The 18919-nt window shown below is 41.2% G+C and overlaps 1 protein-coding gene across 1 annotated transcript in view; it reads right to left on the bottom strand.

Annotated features, from left to right (window-relative positions):
* ARID4B (AT-rich interaction domain 4B) overlaps positions 1 to 18919 on the bottom strand; it is a 133625-nt gene that overhangs the window by 67905 nt on the left and 46801 nt on the right. The window contains exons 6-10 of the mRNA XM_049788918.1: positions 15126 to 15217; positions 11058 to 11196; positions 4707 to 4786; positions 2007 to 2083; positions 114 to 265 (exon numbers count right to left, since the gene is read on the bottom strand). Coding sequence (XP_049644875.1) covers positions 114 to 265; positions 2007 to 2083; positions 4707 to 4786; positions 11058 to 11196; positions 15126 to 15217 — 540 coding nt within the window. The remainder of the gene's footprint in view (positions 1 to 113; positions 266 to 2006; positions 2084 to 4706; positions 4787 to 11057; positions 11197 to 15125; positions 15218 to 18919) is intronic.

The following is an 18919-nucleotide window of genomic DNA, read 5'->3' as shown; positions in this document are numbered from 1 at the left end:
AAATGCAATTTTAAGGAAAACATATCTCATATAAAACAATTAAGTGAATATGCCAAATAAAATCAATTTAAATGTGATTTTTACTTTAAAAGGCATCACCTGTTTCTACTTACCTCTTCTTCACTATTATCCTCCTTTTCTTTTTCATCATCATCTTCCTCTTCCTCCTCTTCTGCTTCACTGCTGGAACTATCTTCTTTCAATTCAGTCTTCCAGTTAATGGGAATAGTTTTACTTTTGTGAAATTCAAGTGCCTGATCGAAGGCTAGAAAGAGACCAAAAGCAATATGAAGTGAAACTTGACAACTAACTTGTCCAAAAACACAAAACTTTAAGACACCAATGCACTCATTATTCATACCGCTAATATTTTTGAGGTATTTAATACCTGCCAGGCATATATGTGTTAATGCTATTATTTCTGAGCAAAGCCAGGAGTAACCCCTGAGCACCATTGGGTGTATCCCCCCTCAAAAATAAAAATAATAGGCTGGAGGGGGGGGCCATATTAATATAAGAAGACAGATTTCAAGCTCAAAAAGAGAACAGCAAAATACTTAAAACAACCGCTAATAAAAATCAAGGAAGATAATATACATAATAGTAGTTTTCAACACCACTCTTTTTTTGTTGCTGTTGTTGTTATTTTGGGTCACACCCCAGCAGTGCTCAGGCTGCTTCTGGCTGAGTGTAGGCTCAGAAATCACTCCTGACACGCTCAGGGGACCTTATGAGATGCCGGGATTTGAACCACTATCCATCTGCATGCAAGACAAACGCCTTACCTCCATGCTATCTCTCCGGCCCCTCAACACCACTCTTAAGTCTTGAAAGATCAACCAGACTAAAACTTAGAAAGACTTGAAACCAAAATTCAACCCCTAGACCCCAAAAAAGATTCTTGGAAACAAATGTTAATGAGGACATAAGCTTCCAGAGCTGCAGAACACAGCAGAAACACTGTTAAGTGGAAAGCATATAGCTTTGCAAGTATTCATAAGGAAGAAAGAATAAGCACACATAAATGACTTGACTGAACAACTTAAATTAAAAAAATGTCCTACAAAAATAGCTCAAAGCAGGCAGGAGGAAGGAACAAAAAAAAAAATTTTTTTTTAATTTTATTTATTTATTTTTGGTTTTGGGGCCACACCCGGCAGTGCTCAGGGTTTACTCCTGGCTGTCTGCTCAGAAATAGCTCCTGGCAGGCACGGGGGATCATATGGGACACCGGGATTCGAACACACCACCTTTGGTCCTGGATCAGCTGCTTGCAAGGCAAACGCCGCTGTGCTATCTCCCGGGCCCGAACAAAAAAATTTTAGTGAAGGAATTGAAAATTTTTTAATAAACTGAAACCCCCAGAAACACAACCTTAAAGATCAATGAGACTAGGGCAGGAGCAATAGTACAGTGGGTAGGGCGCTTGCCTTGCACAGAGTTGACCTGGGACTGTCCAAGATTCAATTTCTAGCAACCCACAAATACAGGAATTATGACATTCTGGCAAGCATATGTGTGAACACTACAACAACCTGATAAACACAGTCATTAATTTTTTGTGCCCCAAGTGAAGAGTGTGGTATTAGGTAAGTAAGCACATGTTCTTAAAGTACAAAACTTGATAAATACGGAGACCAAGGTGCAAGCAACCTGAATTACAAACTTAAGAGAGCACAACAGCTAAAGAATTATGAGTACTAAAGCCTAGTGCATCTGTTTAACCCACAGTTAAACTGTTTCAACAGTAGTAGGTGTAGCATCCACCTGACATCACTGACAAAGGGAGAGAGAATGACAAAGGAAGAGAGAAGGGAATCTTTTTAAATAAGAGGGGGGCTTGAGAGAATAGCATGCAACTACTCTCCTCCACGCCCATGAGGAGAAAAGGAGGGAGGGAAAGAAGGAGAAAGGAAGAGAGAAACAGAAACAGAAAGAAAAAATGATGTAAAGAATTTTAAAAGGAGAGATTTAAAATTGACAGTTTATTTCAAAATCATTCTTACCTTGTTTTAATATAGCATCAGGTTTTGGTGCAGTATCACTAGTAATTTCGTGGACATCTTTTCTTGGTACTGAAGTACTATAGTTTTTTAATTTTAAAGAAAGAAACACAAACATTGACAAGATGAATCAAGTATAAAGTACAACTATATACAAAGAACATGAGAATACTGATAATTACAATAGAAGAAAATGCACACAGGATTTCAAGACCCTCCAAATAAAGTAGGTATTTACTTATTTATTTTAACTGCTTCAAACAAACCATATCCAGAACTGTTATCAGGTCATAATCTGGACCTCACTTTAATGGTCTTTTGTTTATTTGTTTTGTTTTGTTTTGTTTTGGTTTTTGGTTTTTGGGCCACACCCGGCATTGCTCAGGGGTTACTCCTGGCTGTCTGCTCAGAAATAGCTCCTGGCAGGCACGGGGGACCATATGGGAAACCGAGATTCGAACCAACCACCTTAGGTCCTGGATTGGCTGCTTGCAAGGCAAACACTGCTGTGCTATCTCTCCGGGCCCTCTTTTGTTTATTTTGTTTACAGACAAAACCCACAGTGCTCAGGGGTTACTCCTGGCTGTGTGCTCAAAAATCTCTCCAGGAAAGCTCAGGGGACCCTATGAGATGCAGGGGATCAAGGTCTGTCCTGTGCTGGATCGGCCTGTGCAAGGCAAATGGCCTATCACTGTGCTATCTCTCCAGCACAGGACCCCACTTTAATTAATAGATGAAATTATAGACAAGATGATCTCAAATATGAGTTCCTGCCAATGGAAAAAAACCCACCCCAGAAATAATGAAAATAATAAGATAACTGGTAGGCAGAATACATTAATCAATAATAAAACTGAATTCACATAGTTAGAATCTGCCAATAAATATGCCATTAATCACTGAATGAGAATTGCTGTTTCTATTGTACACCCACTTCCCACCCTGACAAGATTATATTAGAGCATATCTCAAATATCATAAATTTGGGGGCCAGAGAGATAGCATGGAGGTAAGGCGTTTGCCTTGCTTGCAGAAGTTTGGTGGTTCAAATTCCAGCATCCCATATGGTCCCCTGAGCCTGCCAGGAGTGATTTCTGAGCATAGAGCCAGGAGTAACCCCCTAAACACTGCCAGGTGTGACCCAAAAACCAAAAAGAAAAAAAAAAAGCATAAATTTATATCTCATTTTGTATCTTTGAAAACATTAAGATACAATCAATCATATCCAAACATTACTAATTTCACACTATCATAAATCAGTAATCTCAACGCTAAAATTGCCAAGAGCTCCATTTTGATTACTTTTGGTGGGGCTCTTCTGGTTTGTTTTTAGAGTACATCTAACAGTGCTCTGGAACTATACAGTGCTAGGGAATTAACCAATTAACTCAAGCCTACCATATGCAAAGCGTGTACTCCAGCCGGTTAAACTCTCTCCAGCCCTTTTTCTCTCCAAGCCTTTCTAAAAAATGATTCAATTGAAGTGACATATGATTGTCACTTGCTGTTACACTGTGATTCATGGCCCAGTGTGATAATTTGGTATTGTAACCTAGATGTAGTGCTGCTAGGCAGTGCCAACAAGCCACCAGAGCCATAATCAATTATGGGTAATCAGTAGTGCTGGGAATTTAACTCAGCAACTAGTGTTTACAAGACAAGTGCTCTAGCCCCATCCTCTGTGACTAGTCATTTGTTTGGCTTTACTTAAGTTTGGTTTGTAGGCCACATCCCACCATGTTCAATCAGAGGCTACTCTCAGCTTGATGCTCAAGGGTCACCTCTGATGGTGTTCAGGTCAGGGATTAAACAGGAGCCTTCTATATGCAAAGTAGTTAGCTATCTCTCTGGCCCCATATATTGTTTTTTTGTTTGCTTGTTTTTGGGTCACACTCGGAGGAGCTCAGGGAATAATACTCCTGGCTCTGCGCTCAAAAGTCACTCTTGGCAGGATCAGGGGACCATATGGAATGCCAGGATTCAAACCACTGTCCATCCTGGATTGGCTGCGTGAGAGGCAAACACCCTACTACTGTGCTATCTCTCTGGCCCCCATACATTGTTTTTAAAAATTACTTTTAGACCTTGAAAACTAACACCAAACTTTAAATATTTTATTATTTTAAGATAGGGCCGGAGAGATCGTATGGAGGTAGGGCATTTGTCTTGCATGCAGAAGGATGGCGATTCGAATCTTGGCATCTCATAAGGTCCCCAGAGCCTGACAGGAGCGATTTCTGAGCATAGAGCCAGGAGTAACCCTTGAGTGCTGCCTGGTGTGACCCAAAAACCAACCCCCCCCCCCAAAAAAAAAGGATAGTCACACAATTCTATAAGAATACTATCTCGGGGGCCAGGCGGTGGCGCTAGAGGTAAGGTGCCTACCTTGCCTGTGCTAGCCTAGGACGGACCGTGGTTTGATCCCCTGGCATCCCATATGGTCCCCCAAGCCAGGAGCAACTTCTGAGTGCATAGCCAGGAGTAACCTGAGTGTCACCGGGTGTGGCCCAAAAACAAACAAACAAACAAAAAAAAAGAATACTATCTCAGAAGATTACTATCCTTAATGATAAAAAAAATGGTCATACTTTGAAACTTATATAAGGGGAAAAAGTCTAAGTACCTATGGTCAGCAGAATAACCTAAGTTACACTTAGCATCAGATTTAGAAAAAATTTTCCATACCACATGAAGTATACTCACAATTTGCCATCTTTGAAAGAACGAACAAGAATATTGTCTTTTTTGACAGCTATTTCATCATTACAATCAGGACAAACCACCTTTAAAGAAAAGCAAACATTATTATAACTTAAAGCATATAATTTTAATAGTTATTTATCTGCTATTAAAATTCTTTTGTGTGTGTGTGTGTGTGGTTTTTGGGTCACAACCGGCAGTGCTCAGGGGTTACTCCTGGCTCCATGCCCAGAAATTGCTCCTGGCAGGCATGGGGGACCATATGGGATGCTGGGATTCGAACCAATGACCTCCTGCATGAAAGGCAAACGCCTTACCTCCATGCTATCTCTCCAGCCCCGCTATTCAAATTCTTTAAGGAATAGTTGCAGGTTAATTTCAAAAGTAATTTTAGTTTGATAATAAATTAGTATACCTAGAAACATACAAGAAAATTAGAGAAGGGAGGGAGAGAAACAGGTGGATTTGAGGTAGTTCAGGGGCTGAAACTACAAATATTATCAGACCCAGTAGTGTGGGCCCAAGAGTTCCTTGCTTAGGCCTGTGATACAATGCTGCTTGGGCCTGGTGGGCGACACCAGACAGTGTTTAGTTGGTCATGCAGCTCTGGTAACTGAAATAGGAAGTAAGGCATGTGCTACAGTCTTCTGAGCTATCTCCATGACCTATATAGTAATTTCAAATTTATATCCGATGTCTTTCCAAAATCTCTGGATTATGCACATTGCTTTCTGGCACAGTTGAAGGCAGAAGTATGGTTATGAATGTATTGAAATTGTGGCTCAAGCTTTCATCAGGAATAGGAAGAGTTGAAAAAGTAGCTTACCAGAAGGTATACATCTGTTTCTAAACCTTTTTCCAATCATATCCTAATTCTAACCTTTCTACATGCACCTCTCTACTTCCTATTAGTTGGGCCACCAGTCTCATTCCATGCCCCCAACCAATTACACAATTTCAAATGTTCTCTTGAAATATCCCCAGGGCACACACGCCAAATGGTCCCTGATTAAGAAATGCTGGACTACTCCATGACCAAAAGAGGGACAAGGACAAAACTAGAATTAGATAACACAAAATTAACCAGAGCATTTCCTATCTTAAAATGACAAAAATGGGTTTCTATTTAGAATTTGCATTCTTTATAATTCTACCAATCTAAAAAATAAAAATTTAAAAAGGGGTACTTCACTAGTCTGTATAGAATTTATACTTACATTATGAGTCTTATTTAAAGACATTGCAGCTGTGTAAAGAGAGGATAATTGTCTCTTTCCAATATAATGCTCATATAAGATGTCTATGAATTTTTACTATTTTAATTCCAAAAGTCCACAGTGTATGGAAAAGTATAGTTGATTATGTGAGTGCATATATTTAAGATGACCTAAATAAGTATGACAGATATAATTTACTGTTATTTGGTTTGGAGGCCATACCCAGCAGAGTGCAGGGGTCAGCCCCACACAGCTTTGTGCTCTGGGATCACTCCTAGTGGTGACTGTGAGATTATGTCATGCCGGAGACTCAACACATGTAGATCACTGGCATAAAGAGTATTTACACCAGCATGTTGGATTATCTCTCCAGCCCAGGATTATTTGAATTTTCTAAAAAACAACTGGATAGTATATAAAAGCCATAGTTAAGAGATTTGAATCGGTTGGTGTAATTTAATTTGAAACATATTAACATTTCCATAACTACAGTTGCACTGTTTAAATGTTAATGGTATTAAAGTCGTTTTGTAACATGTCTGAAGATCTAAGAAACCTTTACTGTTATTTTAGAAAAAACAAGGTAAATGCTTATTTAGTTTTTCAACCCTTTTATGAAATATTACTTACTACATGAAGATACTCTGAGATGATGGAGAACATCATCTCAAAGAACAGCAAGAAAAAATATCATTTGTTCTCCACTGCAGTCGAAAATGCAAACACTAATAAAGTATGTATCTAACGTTATTGTGTTAGGGCTGAAGTATAATATAGTGGGTAAAACTGTACTACCACTACATAGGGTCAAAACAAAATAAAATTATTAAATTAAAAAACTAAAGAGGGGCCAGAGAGAGAGCACAGTGGTGGGGCATGTACCTTGCATGTGGCCAACCTAGGTGGGACCTGGTTGGATTGCCAGCATCCCATATGGTCCCCCAGCCTGCCAGGAGGCAATTTCGAACCAGGAGTAGCCCGAGCACCGCTGGGTGTGGCCCCAAAACCAATCAATCAATCAATCAAGTTAAAATATTTAAAAAATTTAAATAAATGACATGTGTAAAGTCTGGGATTGCTTTCTTTTTTTTTTTTTTTTTTTTTTTTTTGGTTTTTGGGCCACACCCGGCAGTGCTCAGGGGTTACTCCTGGCTGTCTGCTCAGAAATAGCTCCTGACAGGCACGGGGGACCATATGGGACACCGGGATTCGAACCAACCACCTTTGGTCCTGGATCGGCTGTTTGCAAGGCAAATGCCGCTGTGCTATCTCTCCGGGCCCTGGGATTGCTTTCTTGATACAACTTTTAAGCTCAGTTTTGAAAACTGCATAGGATACATGTATATGTTGAATAGTCTAGCAGGGGTCCTCAAACTTTTTAAACAGGGGGCCAGTTCACTGTCCCTCAGACCACTGGAGGGTCTGACTATAGTAAAAACAAAACTTATGAACGAATTCTTATGCATACTGCATATATCTTATTTTGCAATGAAGAAACAAAACAGATACAAATGCAATATGTGGCCCGCTGGCCATAGTTTGAGGACCACTGGTACAGGATGAACCTGAAAGCAAAGAAATACAATAGAATAGAAAGTACCTAAAAAAGCAAGAGGTAGAACCCATTCCATGAATCAAAAGAATGTCAATGTGATTAAACTTTCTTCTTGAGTTAAATAAGAAGAAAAATCCAGATACAAATAATAACTTTTGAGTGGAGGAGCTGGGAATGTAGGGTAGAAGGGACTAGGGAAAACTTAACTAACTGTGCTTAGGGCTTACTTCTGTTCCGTACATAAGGATTCCCTCTGGCAGTCCTTGGGAGAATTATATGGCATTAGTGATTGACCAGGGACTGCTGTATACAAAGCAATAGCATTAATACCTCTACCTACTGTTTTTCTGGCCCCCAAATTCTAATTTTCCAGTTTTATGTTCAGTTTGGCCATGTTAATTACAGGGGGGAAAATCTAAAATCTTTAATTAAATTTTTATTTTAATATTTATTATATTTATTAATTCATTGCTTTTCTGGCTTAATCCCGGTATTTGGGGATCACTTACTGGCATGTGCTGGGAAACATACGGGGTACTGAGGATGCAACCTGGGTCTGTTGCAGATACAGCAAGCACCCTTCCACCATTTGCTCCAGTCCCTAAAATCTTTTTTGTGGGGTTTTGAGTTACATCTGGTGGCACTTGGGTTACTCCTGGCTCCGCGCTCAGAAATTACTTTGGATGCTGGGAATCAAACCAGGGTCCATCCTGGGTTGACGGCGTGCAAGGCAAACACCCTACTGCTATGTTATCACTTCAGCCCCTAAAATATAACATTTTTAAAGAAAGGGGCTGAAGCTGATAGTGTCATAATAAACCTCTTTAAAATTTCCTTTGGGGACAAGGATTGTGGCTTAGCAGTAGAGCACTTCTTTCCCATATGTGAGGCCCTGGTTTGATTCTCAGAATGGCAAATTTACATAAATAATACTTCAGCTGCTATGAAGAAAATAGACCAGAGAAGGGCAAGTGTTCAAAGAAACTAAATGACGATACCACAGTCAAAAAGTTCACATTTAGGGGCCGGAGAGATAGCATGGTGATAGGGCGTTTGCCTTTCATGCAGAAGGTCATTGGTTCGAATCCCGGCATCCCATATGGTCCCCTGAGCCTGCCAGGAGGTATTTCTGAGCATGGAGCCAGGAGTAATCCCTGAGCGCTGCTGGGTGTGACCCCAAAACCAAAAACCAAAAACCAAAAGCCAAAAAAAAAAAGTTCACATTTAAGCATGAATGAGAAAATAGCTTTAGGGTTATTATGTTTGGAAGTGTCTAATTAAAGACATGTAATTGGGGCCGGGAAGGTGGCGCTAGAGGTAAGGTGTCTACCTTGCAAGCACTAGCGTAGGACGGACCGCGGTTTGATCCCCTGGCATCCCATATGGTCCCCCCCAAGCCAGGGGCGATTTCTTTTTTTTTTTTTTTTTTTGGTTTTTGGGTCACACCCGGCAGTGCTCAGGGGTTATTCCTGGCTCCAGGCTCAGAAATTGCTCCTGGCAGGCACGGGGGACCATATGGGACACCGGAATTCGAACCGATGACCTCCTGCATGAAAGGCAAACGCTTTACCTCCATGCTATCTCTCCGGCCCCAGGGGCGATTTCTGAGCGCATCGTCAGGAGTAACCCCTGAGCCTCAAATGGGTGTGGACCAAAAACCAAAAACCAAAAAAAAAAAAAAAAAAAAAAAAAAAAAGACATGTAATTGGAGATAATGAGTGAAAAGATACACAGGAACTGGAGAGTATAGGTATAAAATCAGAAATTTGAAAGTTCACATTTAGGCATAAATGAGAAAGATTAATTTGGTTTTAGACTTATTATGTTTGGAGGTATTAAAAGACATATAATTGGGGATAACATATCCATCACTTCCTGTAATTTAAAATTTGAGATTTTTTTGTGGTGAGAATGCACATCCAGTAGTGCCTGGAACTTACTCCAGGCTCTGCATTCAGTGTTACTCTTTGTAAGGTTTAGGGTACCAGGGACTAAACCCAGATTGCTTGTGAGCAAGGCAAACAGCCTACCTGCTGTACTACTGCTCCAAGCCTCACACTATTAATTTTTTATTCAAAATAGTTTAGGTGTGGTAACTAGTGGTGCTTTAAGAACAAGTACTGGTAGTAATTGGCAGTACTGGAGTAGTAGAAGGAGAAAGTGGTACCAGGAATCAAACCTAGGGGCTCACACATGCTAGATGTGCACTATTCTTGAAATACATACACAGCTCGCATGTATGTTATCTTGACCTTAAAGGCATCTCAATTTATCTCTGCAAACAATACTCTATCATCCTATAAAGAATATAGACCCAGAAAAATGGTACAGTGGGGAGGGCACTTATTTAACATATGATCCTGAGCACAAAATATGACCCTTGAGCACATTGCCAGGAGTAAATTCTGAGCACAATCAGGGTGTGGCCCAAATGCCAAACATATGTGTATATATAGACACATAAATACCATAAATGGAGAAAGAAGAGAGTGAGAGATAACTGAAAATCAAATGTTCAAAGTTTGGTTAGAGGGGTTGCAGCAAAAGTACAGTGGGCAGTGTATTTGCCTTGCAAATGGCCAACCTGGGTTTGATCCCTGGTATCCCATATGGTCCCTGAGCCCACCAGGAGTAATTCCAGTGCAGAGAAAGGAGTAACCCCTGAGCATTGCTAGGTTTGGCCCCCAAACAACAAAACAAGGTTTGGTGATAGAATAGTGAAAAAAAAAATTTTTTTTTTTCCTTTTTGGTTTTTGGGTCACACCTGCCAGTGCTCAGGGGTTAATTCTGGCTCTAGACTCAGAAATTCCCCCTGGCAGGCACAGGGGACCATATGGGATGCTGGGATTCGAACCACCATCCTTCTGCATGAAAGACAAATGCCTTACCTCCATGCTATCCCTCCAGCCCCGTGAAAAAATTTTAAAATGAAGCTGTGTAGTCATGAAAGCTAAAATCTCCTCTTAAAATGGGAGTGAACAGGGCCTGGAGAGATAGCACAGCAGCGTTTGCCTTGCAAGCAGCCGATCCAGGACCAAAGGTGGTTGGTTGGAATCCAGTGTCCCATATGGTGCCCACCATGCCTGCCAGGAGCTATTTCTGAGCAGACAGCCAGGAGTAACCCCTGAGCACCACCAGGTGTGTCCCAAAAACCAAAAGGAAGTGAATAGCACTAATTTTCTGTCTTAATACTATTGAAATGATGCTGCCTTTTTTTTTTTTTAAACTCCGAATGCTACTTTTTTAAATTAAGAAACACAGTACCTATCTAGGGAGAATGTGCAAGAGTAGTTATTTATGTAGTTTCTAGGAATATGCAATTTTTCTTCTGTTGAGAAAACACCTAAAAAATGTATTGCTTATATGGGACCCGAGTGATAGCACAGTGGGTAGGGTATTTGCCTTGCACATGGCTGATCTGGGTTCAATCCCTGGCAACCTATAGGTCTCTTGAGCATGCCAAGGTATGGGCTCCACTACCCCCCCCCCCCAAATCCTCCTAATGTGTACCAACAGAAACCACTAGTAAGATAATCTATTGTTTTCTTCAAATCAAAGTTCTGTAATACTTTAGGTACTCACCAGTGCAGGAAACCAGAGTGTTTTCTTTTTATCCAGACTAACGTAATCTACACATACAACTTTTCCTAGTAGCTCGTCAATCTGTTTCCTATCATCCTCATCTTCATCACTGGAGGATGAAGAAGATTCTTCCTCTGGTCTAGGAGGGGGGAAAAGATATTTCCATTTATCTTCACCAAGATAAAATTACAAAGTTGATAAATACAGTTATTCTAGAAATGCTATTTCCTTGTTCAAGCTAGCAAAATGACTAGGTCATTTTTTTTTTTTTTTTGCTTTTTGGGCCACACCCGGTGATGCTCAGGGGTTACTCCTGGCTATGTGCTCAGAAGTCGCTCCTGGCTTGGGGGACCATATGGGGCGCCGGGGGATCGAACCACGGTCCGTCCTAGGCTAGTGCAGGCAAGGCAGGCACCTTACCTCTAGCGCCACTGCCCAGCCCCTGCATTCTACATTTCTTTTTTTTTTTTTTTTTTTTTTTTTGGTGGTTTTTGGGTCACATCCGGCAGTGCTCAGGGGTTTTTCCTGGCTCCGTGCTCAGAAATTGCTCCTGGCATGCACGGGGGGACCATATGGGACGCCGGGATTTGAACTGATAACCTTCTGCATGAAAGGTAAACGCCTTACCTCCATGCTATCTCTCCGGCCCCGCATTCTACATTTTTTTTTTTTGGTTTTTGGTTTTTGGGTCACACCCAGCGGTGCTCAGGGGTTACTCCTGGCTTTCTGCTCAGAAATAGCTCCTGGCAGGCACGGGGGACCACATGGGACACCGGGATTCGAACCAACCACCTTTGGTCCTGGATCGGCTGCTTGCAAGGCAAACGCCGCTGTGCTATCTCTCCGGGCCCAAGACAGTAATTTTTTACTTCTGGTACAAAACTAATTTTAAAGGGGGAAGACACTTCTTAACCAAGGACCAACTCTTCTGAGTATCCTTATTAGCAAATAACACATATTCAAATAGCAAACTGAACACCACTCTATGTGGTGAGCTTCACATCTCTATTGTCTCTGGGCATTATTACAATAATGTTCTTAATTTTTCTTAGAACCCATAGATGAGTGAGACTATTCTGTGTCTATCTCTCTCCCTCTGATTTATTTCACTCAGCATAATAGATTCCATGTACATATACATACGAAAGAATTTCATGACTTCATCTCTCCTGATGGCTGCAGAATATTCCATTGTGTGTATATACCAGTTTCTTTAGCCATTCATCTGTTGAAGGGCATCTTGGTTATTTCCAGAGTCTGGCTATTGTAAATAGCAATGCAATGAATAGAGGTGTGAAGAAGGCATTTTTGTATTGTGTTTTTGTGTTCCTAGGGTATATTCCTAAGAGTGGTATAGCTGGATCATATGGGAGCTCCATTTCCAGTCTTTTTTTGTTTTGTTTTGTTTTTGGGTCACACCCAACAACGCTCAGGGGTTACTCCTGGCTCTATGCTCAGAAATCGCTCCTGGCAGGCTCGGGGGACTATATATGAAGCCGGGATTCAAACCGATGACCTTCTGCATGAAAGGCAAATGCCTTACCCTCCATGCTATCTCTCCAGTCTTTTGAGGAATCGCCATATTGTTTTCCATAAAGGCTGGACTAGGTGGCATTCCCACTAACAGTGAATGAGAGTTCCTGTCTCCTCACATCCCCACCAGCACTGATTGTTCTTTTTCTTTCTGATGTGTGCCAGTCTCTGTGGTGTGAGATGTTACCTCAATGTTGTTTTGATTTGCATCTCCCTGATGATTAGTTATGTGGAGCATTTTTTTCATGTGCCTTTTGGCCATTTGTATTTCTTCTTTGACAAAGTATTCATTCCTTCTCCCATTTTTTCTTGTTAAATTCTGTCAGTACCTTGTCTTTTTTCTTTTGTGGGGGGGGGGGCACACCTAGTGAGGCTTAGGGGTTACACTTGGCTATGTGCTCAGAAATCACTCCTGGCTTGGGGGACCATAAGGACTCCAGGGATTGAATCAAAGTCCATCATGGATTAGGTGCGTAAAAGGCAAATGCCCTACCACTGTGCTATCACTCTGGCCCCTGTACCTTGTCTATTTTTGATATTAGCTCTACCTTTATCTGATGGGTTTTGGGTGAAAAGTTTCTCCCATTCTGTGGGTGGCTTTTGTATCCTAGGCATTATTTCCTTTGAGGTGCAGAAGCTCTCAGCTTAATATATTCCCATCAGTTTATTCTGCTTCAATTTGTTTGGAGTTTACTGTTTCCTCCTTGAAGATGTCTTTAGTCTCAATGTCATGGTGTGTGTTACCTATGTGTTGTTCTATATACCTTATGGTTTAGGGCCTGATATCAAGGTCTTTAATTCATTTGGATTTGACCTTTGTATATAGTGGGTTGTTGTTTGTGTGTTTTTTGGGCCACACCCAGCGTCGTTCAGAAATCACTCCAGGCAGGCACATGGGACAAAATGGGATGCCCGGATTCGAATCACCCGCCTAATCACCCTCCATTCTGAATCAGCTAACTTGCAAGGCAAATGCCCTACAGCTGTGCTATCACTGCGGCCCTGTGCACCGTGTTAGATGGAGGTTGGAATTCACTGTTTTGCAAGAGGCTGACCAGTTGTGCCAACACCACTTGTAGAAGAGGCTTTCCTTGCTCCATTTTGTATTTCTTGCCCCTTTATCAAAAATTAACTGATTGTATGTCTGGGGCTACTAAGCTGTATTTTGATAACCTTACTTAGTATTTTATTGTTACAAGAGTATAAAAATAAATTATTTTGTGCCTGCCAAGGAGAAAGATTTGGGGTTGGGTGGAAAAACATGGAAGGAATGTCATACTGGTAGTATTCAAAACATACATACATGTGTTTGAAAAAGTTTTATGTGTTTTTTTTTATTAATTCTAGACCACATCTGACAGTCCTCAGGGAACATTCCTGCCAGTACTCAGGAAATCATATGGGGTGTCAGAGACCAAACCTGCATCAGTTGCATGCAAGGCAAAAGTTCAAATCACTGTCGCTCCAATCTCCAATTACCATTTTTTTGGGGGGGATTGGCTTTTGGGCTATACCCATTAGTATTTATGGCATATTACTGTCTCTGCACTCAGGAATCACTCTGGTGAGCTTGGGGCACCACATAAGATGCTTGGGGATAGAATCCAGATAGGCTGCGTTTGATGTACTATCATTCTGGCCAATGAGAGATTATTTCAAAACTTTTTTATTTTAGGTATCTCCCAAGCCATGATAGTAGGGACAATGGCTGGCAATGATTGGTCAGGAAGTCTATCCCAGAAATCAGTACTTGAGCTGGTGTTGCAGTGATGCCAAAGGTATCAGAGAATGAAAGTATGTATAGAGAGGGGCTGGAGAGATAGCACAGCAGTAGAGCGTTTGCTTTGCATGCAGACAACCTGTGACTGACCCGGGTTTGATCCCCGGCATCCCCATATAGTCCCCCCAACCTGCCAGGATCAATTTCTGAGCACAGAGCAAGGAGTAATTTCTGAAAGTCATCAGGTGTGACCAAAAGCAAAACAAACAAAAAATGTACCGTATTTTCCAACGGATAAGATGATCCCCCTACTTTTACTCTTTTTTTTTTTTTTTTGGTTTTTGGTTTTTGGGCCACACCCGGTAACGCTCAGGGGTTACTCCTGGCTATGTGCTCAGAAGTTGCTCCTGGCTTGGGGGACCATATGGGACACAGGGGGATCGAACCACGGTCCGTCCAAGGCTAGCGCAGGCAAGGCAGGCACCTTACCTTTAGCGCCACCGCCCGGCCCCTACTTTTACTCTTAAAATATAAAGTTCAGGCTATATTCACCATGTAAGACTACCTCTCTTTTAATGTACACCAAATAAAAATAAAAAAAAAAAAACCTACTGACACCCTACAACTGTGCTGACAAGATAGAAATGGGATATAGATAAAAAGCTATTATAGTTGGTTGAATACTCATTCTAAGAAAACCCAGAAGTACAACTATTAAATTCATTTGGCATTTTACAAATTACAATTTAAAAGGAACAATAATAAAAACAATATTAGAAGAAATGAGTTTAGATTCAATTATGAAATGGACTTACATATGATTAGATCTTCTTCCTCTATTTGTTTTCTTTCCTATGACGGGAGTGCCAAAGTGTTCTGGGTTGGTGAGTGGGAGCTGGTCTAATGTCTGTGGATAAGAACAGAAACCCATCAAAAGTTATTATGCTACAGTCTTTTATCCTTTTTAAATCAAATCAGTTTTAAGAATATGTTTAGAGAGAAAAGACTTCCCCAGGAAAATTAAAATAAACTTTACAAAAAAGATTAAAATGAAAGCAGCACTAGTTTACAAGTATATTAGAATAAAGATGTATAAGACCATTATCATCCAAAAAGAGTGGGAAAAATAGCTGTATTCTTCAGGTAATTTTATTATTAATTTGAAATTGACAGTCCTCTAAGAATAATTAAAATATAAAACTGCTCAGGAGAAAATATACTTGAGAAAAATATGGTAAATATCTTTATCATACTTAAAGAACCAACTCTTAGACAAGGGCCAACAATAACAATAATAAAATGATTATTTCTTTTGTTTGTTTTTTTGTTTTTGTTTTTGTTTTGGGGATCAAACCCGGCAGAGCTCAGGGGTTACTCCTGGCTGTCTGCTCAGAAATAGCTCCTGGCAGGCACAGGAGACCATATGGGACACCGGGATTCGAACCAACCACCTTTGGTCCTGGATCGGCTGCTTGCAAGGCAAACGCCACTGTGCTATCTCTCCGGGCCCTAAAATGATTATTAAAAAAATAAAATGCTGGGGCCAGAGAGATAGCATGGAGGTAAGGCGCTTGCCTTTCATGCAGAAGGACGGTGGTACGAATCCCGGCATCCCATATGGTCTCCCGTGCATGCCAGGGGTAATAGTCTGAGCATAGAGCCAGGAGTAACCCGAGCGCTGCCGGATGTGACCCAAAAACAAAAAACAAAACAAAACAAACAAAAAAAAAATGCTGGGGCCGGAAAGATAACATAGAGGTAAAGCATTTGCCTTGCATACAGAAGGATGGTGGTTCGAATCCTGGCATCTTATATGGTCCCCCAAGCTGCCAGAAATGATTTCTGAGCAGAGCCAGGAGTATCCCCTGAATGCTGCTGAATGTGACCCCCCCAAAAAAACAAAACCCCCAAAATAAAAAATTTAAAATAAAATTCTGGGGCCGAAGCGTTGGCGCAAGCGGTAAGACATCTGCCTTGGTTCGATCCCCCAAGTCCCATATGGTCCCCAACCCAGGAGCAATTTCTGAGTGCATAGCCAAGAGTAGCCCCTAAGCATCACCAGATGTGGCCCAAAAACCAAATAATAATAATAATAATAATAATAATAATAATAATAATAAAAAAAAAAAAAATAAAATGCCTAACATCTTCCAAAAGACATGGCCCAGCTTCACATCTGAATACCAAAAATTTGATAAGCAGCAAAATTTTCTGTGATGGGACCAGTTATAGGCTGAAAACTCTGGGAGTATTTTTGGAATGGAAATGAACCAAGTCTCACCACACTCACCTAATATGCACCATCAGAAAATCCAGCAGCCCCCACCAATACCCACCATCTTTCAAGCAGAACATCAGCCCACATCTACTACTGAGCTGTGGACATTAAAACTGTAGATACTGGGGCCCGGAGAGATAGCACAGCGGCGTTTGCCTTGCAAGCAGCCGATCCAGGACCAAAGGTGGTTGGTTCGAATCCCGGTGTCCCATATGGTCCCCTGTGCCTGCCAGGAGCTATTTCTGAGCAGCCAGCCAGGAATAACCCCTGAGCACCACCGGGTGTGGCCCAAAAACCAAAAAAAAAAAAAAAAAAAAAAACTGTAGATACTGGTGAGTGGAAAACTAGGGACACTGGTAGGAACTGGTGGGTTTGGTGTTTGAACACTTAATGTCTGAAACAACGGCATAATGAACAGCTGGTAATCATAAAAAAATGTAATAAAAATATTTTTTAATCAAATGCAAGGAAAGGACCACTGTTCGATCCCCCAGCATCCCATATGGTCCCCCCAAGCCAGGGGCAATTTCTGAGCACATAGCCAAGAGTAAACCCTGAGCATCAAACCAACTGTGGCTCGAAAAACAAACAAACAAAAAATTAATTCCCCAACTACAATCATGCTTGTAATCATGGTGTTTAAATAAAGATTTATATATATTTTAAAAAATCTAAGAGAAACAAAAAATAAAAAAGACCATTAAAAAAAGAGAGAAGTGGGTCAGAGCAATAGCAGAGCAGGTGGAACGTTGTATTGGACATGGCCTATCAGGATTCAACACTCAGCATCCTATATACTCCCCTGAGCCTGCTAGGAGTGACATTCTGAGTGATGAGCCAGGTGTAACCTGAGAGCCACTGAGTTAGGGCCAAAAACCAAAAACGAGAGGATAGAGGTGAGAGAAGAGGAGAGAGGGAGAAAGAGAAGAGTCAATGATAAATAAGATCTAATTTAATAAAATAGAAGACAACATGCAAGAACAAACATATCTACTGGCCTTAAGAGAAGATGAAGCAGAAATTAAGAAAGTAAGTTATGAACTATAATATGGAAATAAATATGAGCCTAAAACACAGACCATAATCATAATATGAAGACCATGCTTCAGATTTTTGAATTGAAATAGAATCCAATCACTTAAAGGAAAGAAAAATATTTTTCAAACCATAAAAATAAAAAGTCTGAGGCCAGAGAGATAGTACAAGGACAAGTGACAAGTGACAAGTGACAGATCAAGACGCTGCCTAGATCCCATGTACTGAGGAGTGATCCCTAAACACAGTTCATTGTGGCCCAAAACATTCACAAAATCTTAAAATTACTAAACTATTCCTAAGACACTATCCTATATTGTCTTAAAAAGAGAAATGAGGGCCCGGAGAGATAGCACAGCGGCGTTTGCCTAGCAAGCAGCCGATCCAGGACCAAAGGTGGTTGGTTCGAATCCCGGTGTCCCATATGGTCACCCGTGCCTGCCAGGAGCTATTTCTGAGCAGACAGCCAGGAGTAACCCCTGAGCACTGCCGGGTGTGACCCAAAAACCAAAAAAAAAAAAAAGAGAAATGATAGTTTGATCATACTGTATACTTTTTAGTGCTTATAAAGTGGGATAGTAAATATAGTATCTATAACAATATATCCATTGGGGCCAGAGCAATAGTACAGTGGGTAGGGCATTTGCCTTGCACTTGGTCAACATGGGTTTGATACCTGACATCCCATATGGTCCCCAGAACTCGCCAAGAGTGATTCCTGAATGCAGAGCGAGGAGTAACCCCTGAGCACCACTGGGTGTAACCAAAAGAAAAACAAACAATAGGGCCCGGAGAGATAGCACAGCTGTGTTTGCCTTGAAGCAGCCGATCCAGGACCTAAGGTGGTTGGTTCGAATCCCGGTGTCCCATATGGTCCCCTGTGCCTGCCAAGAGCTATTTTTGAGCAGACAGCCAGGAGTAACCCCTGAGCGCTGCCGGGTGTGGCCCAAAAACCAAAAAGAAAAAAGAAAAACAACAATAGCAAAAAACCCAACAGTATGTCCATTTAGTATTCTGAATTACAAGCTATTAATTTACAAATTTTTTTATATCCTCTATTCTTTTTTTTTTTTTTTTTTGGTTTTTAGGTCACACCCGGCGGTGCTCAGGGGTTACTCCTGGCTGTCTGTTCAGAAATAGCTCCTGGCAGGCACGGGGGACCATATGGGACACCGGGATTCGAACCACCCACCTTTGGTCCTGGATCGGCTGCTTGCAAGGCAAACGCCGCTGTGCTATCTCCCCGGGCCCCTATATCCTCTATTCTTAGTGATGGTACTTTTCAATTTTAGAATA

Source organism: Suncus etruscus, chromosome 15, assembly GCF_024139225.1.
Source record: "Suncus etruscus isolate mSunEtr1 chromosome 15, mSunEtr1.pri.cur, whole genome shotgun sequence".
NCBI lineage: Eukaryota > Metazoa > Chordata > Mammalia > Eulipotyphla > Soricidae > Suncus > Suncus etruscus.
The sequence above is the reverse complement of the archived record's forward strand: the minus strand, read 5'-3'. Positions and strand labels throughout refer to the sequence as shown.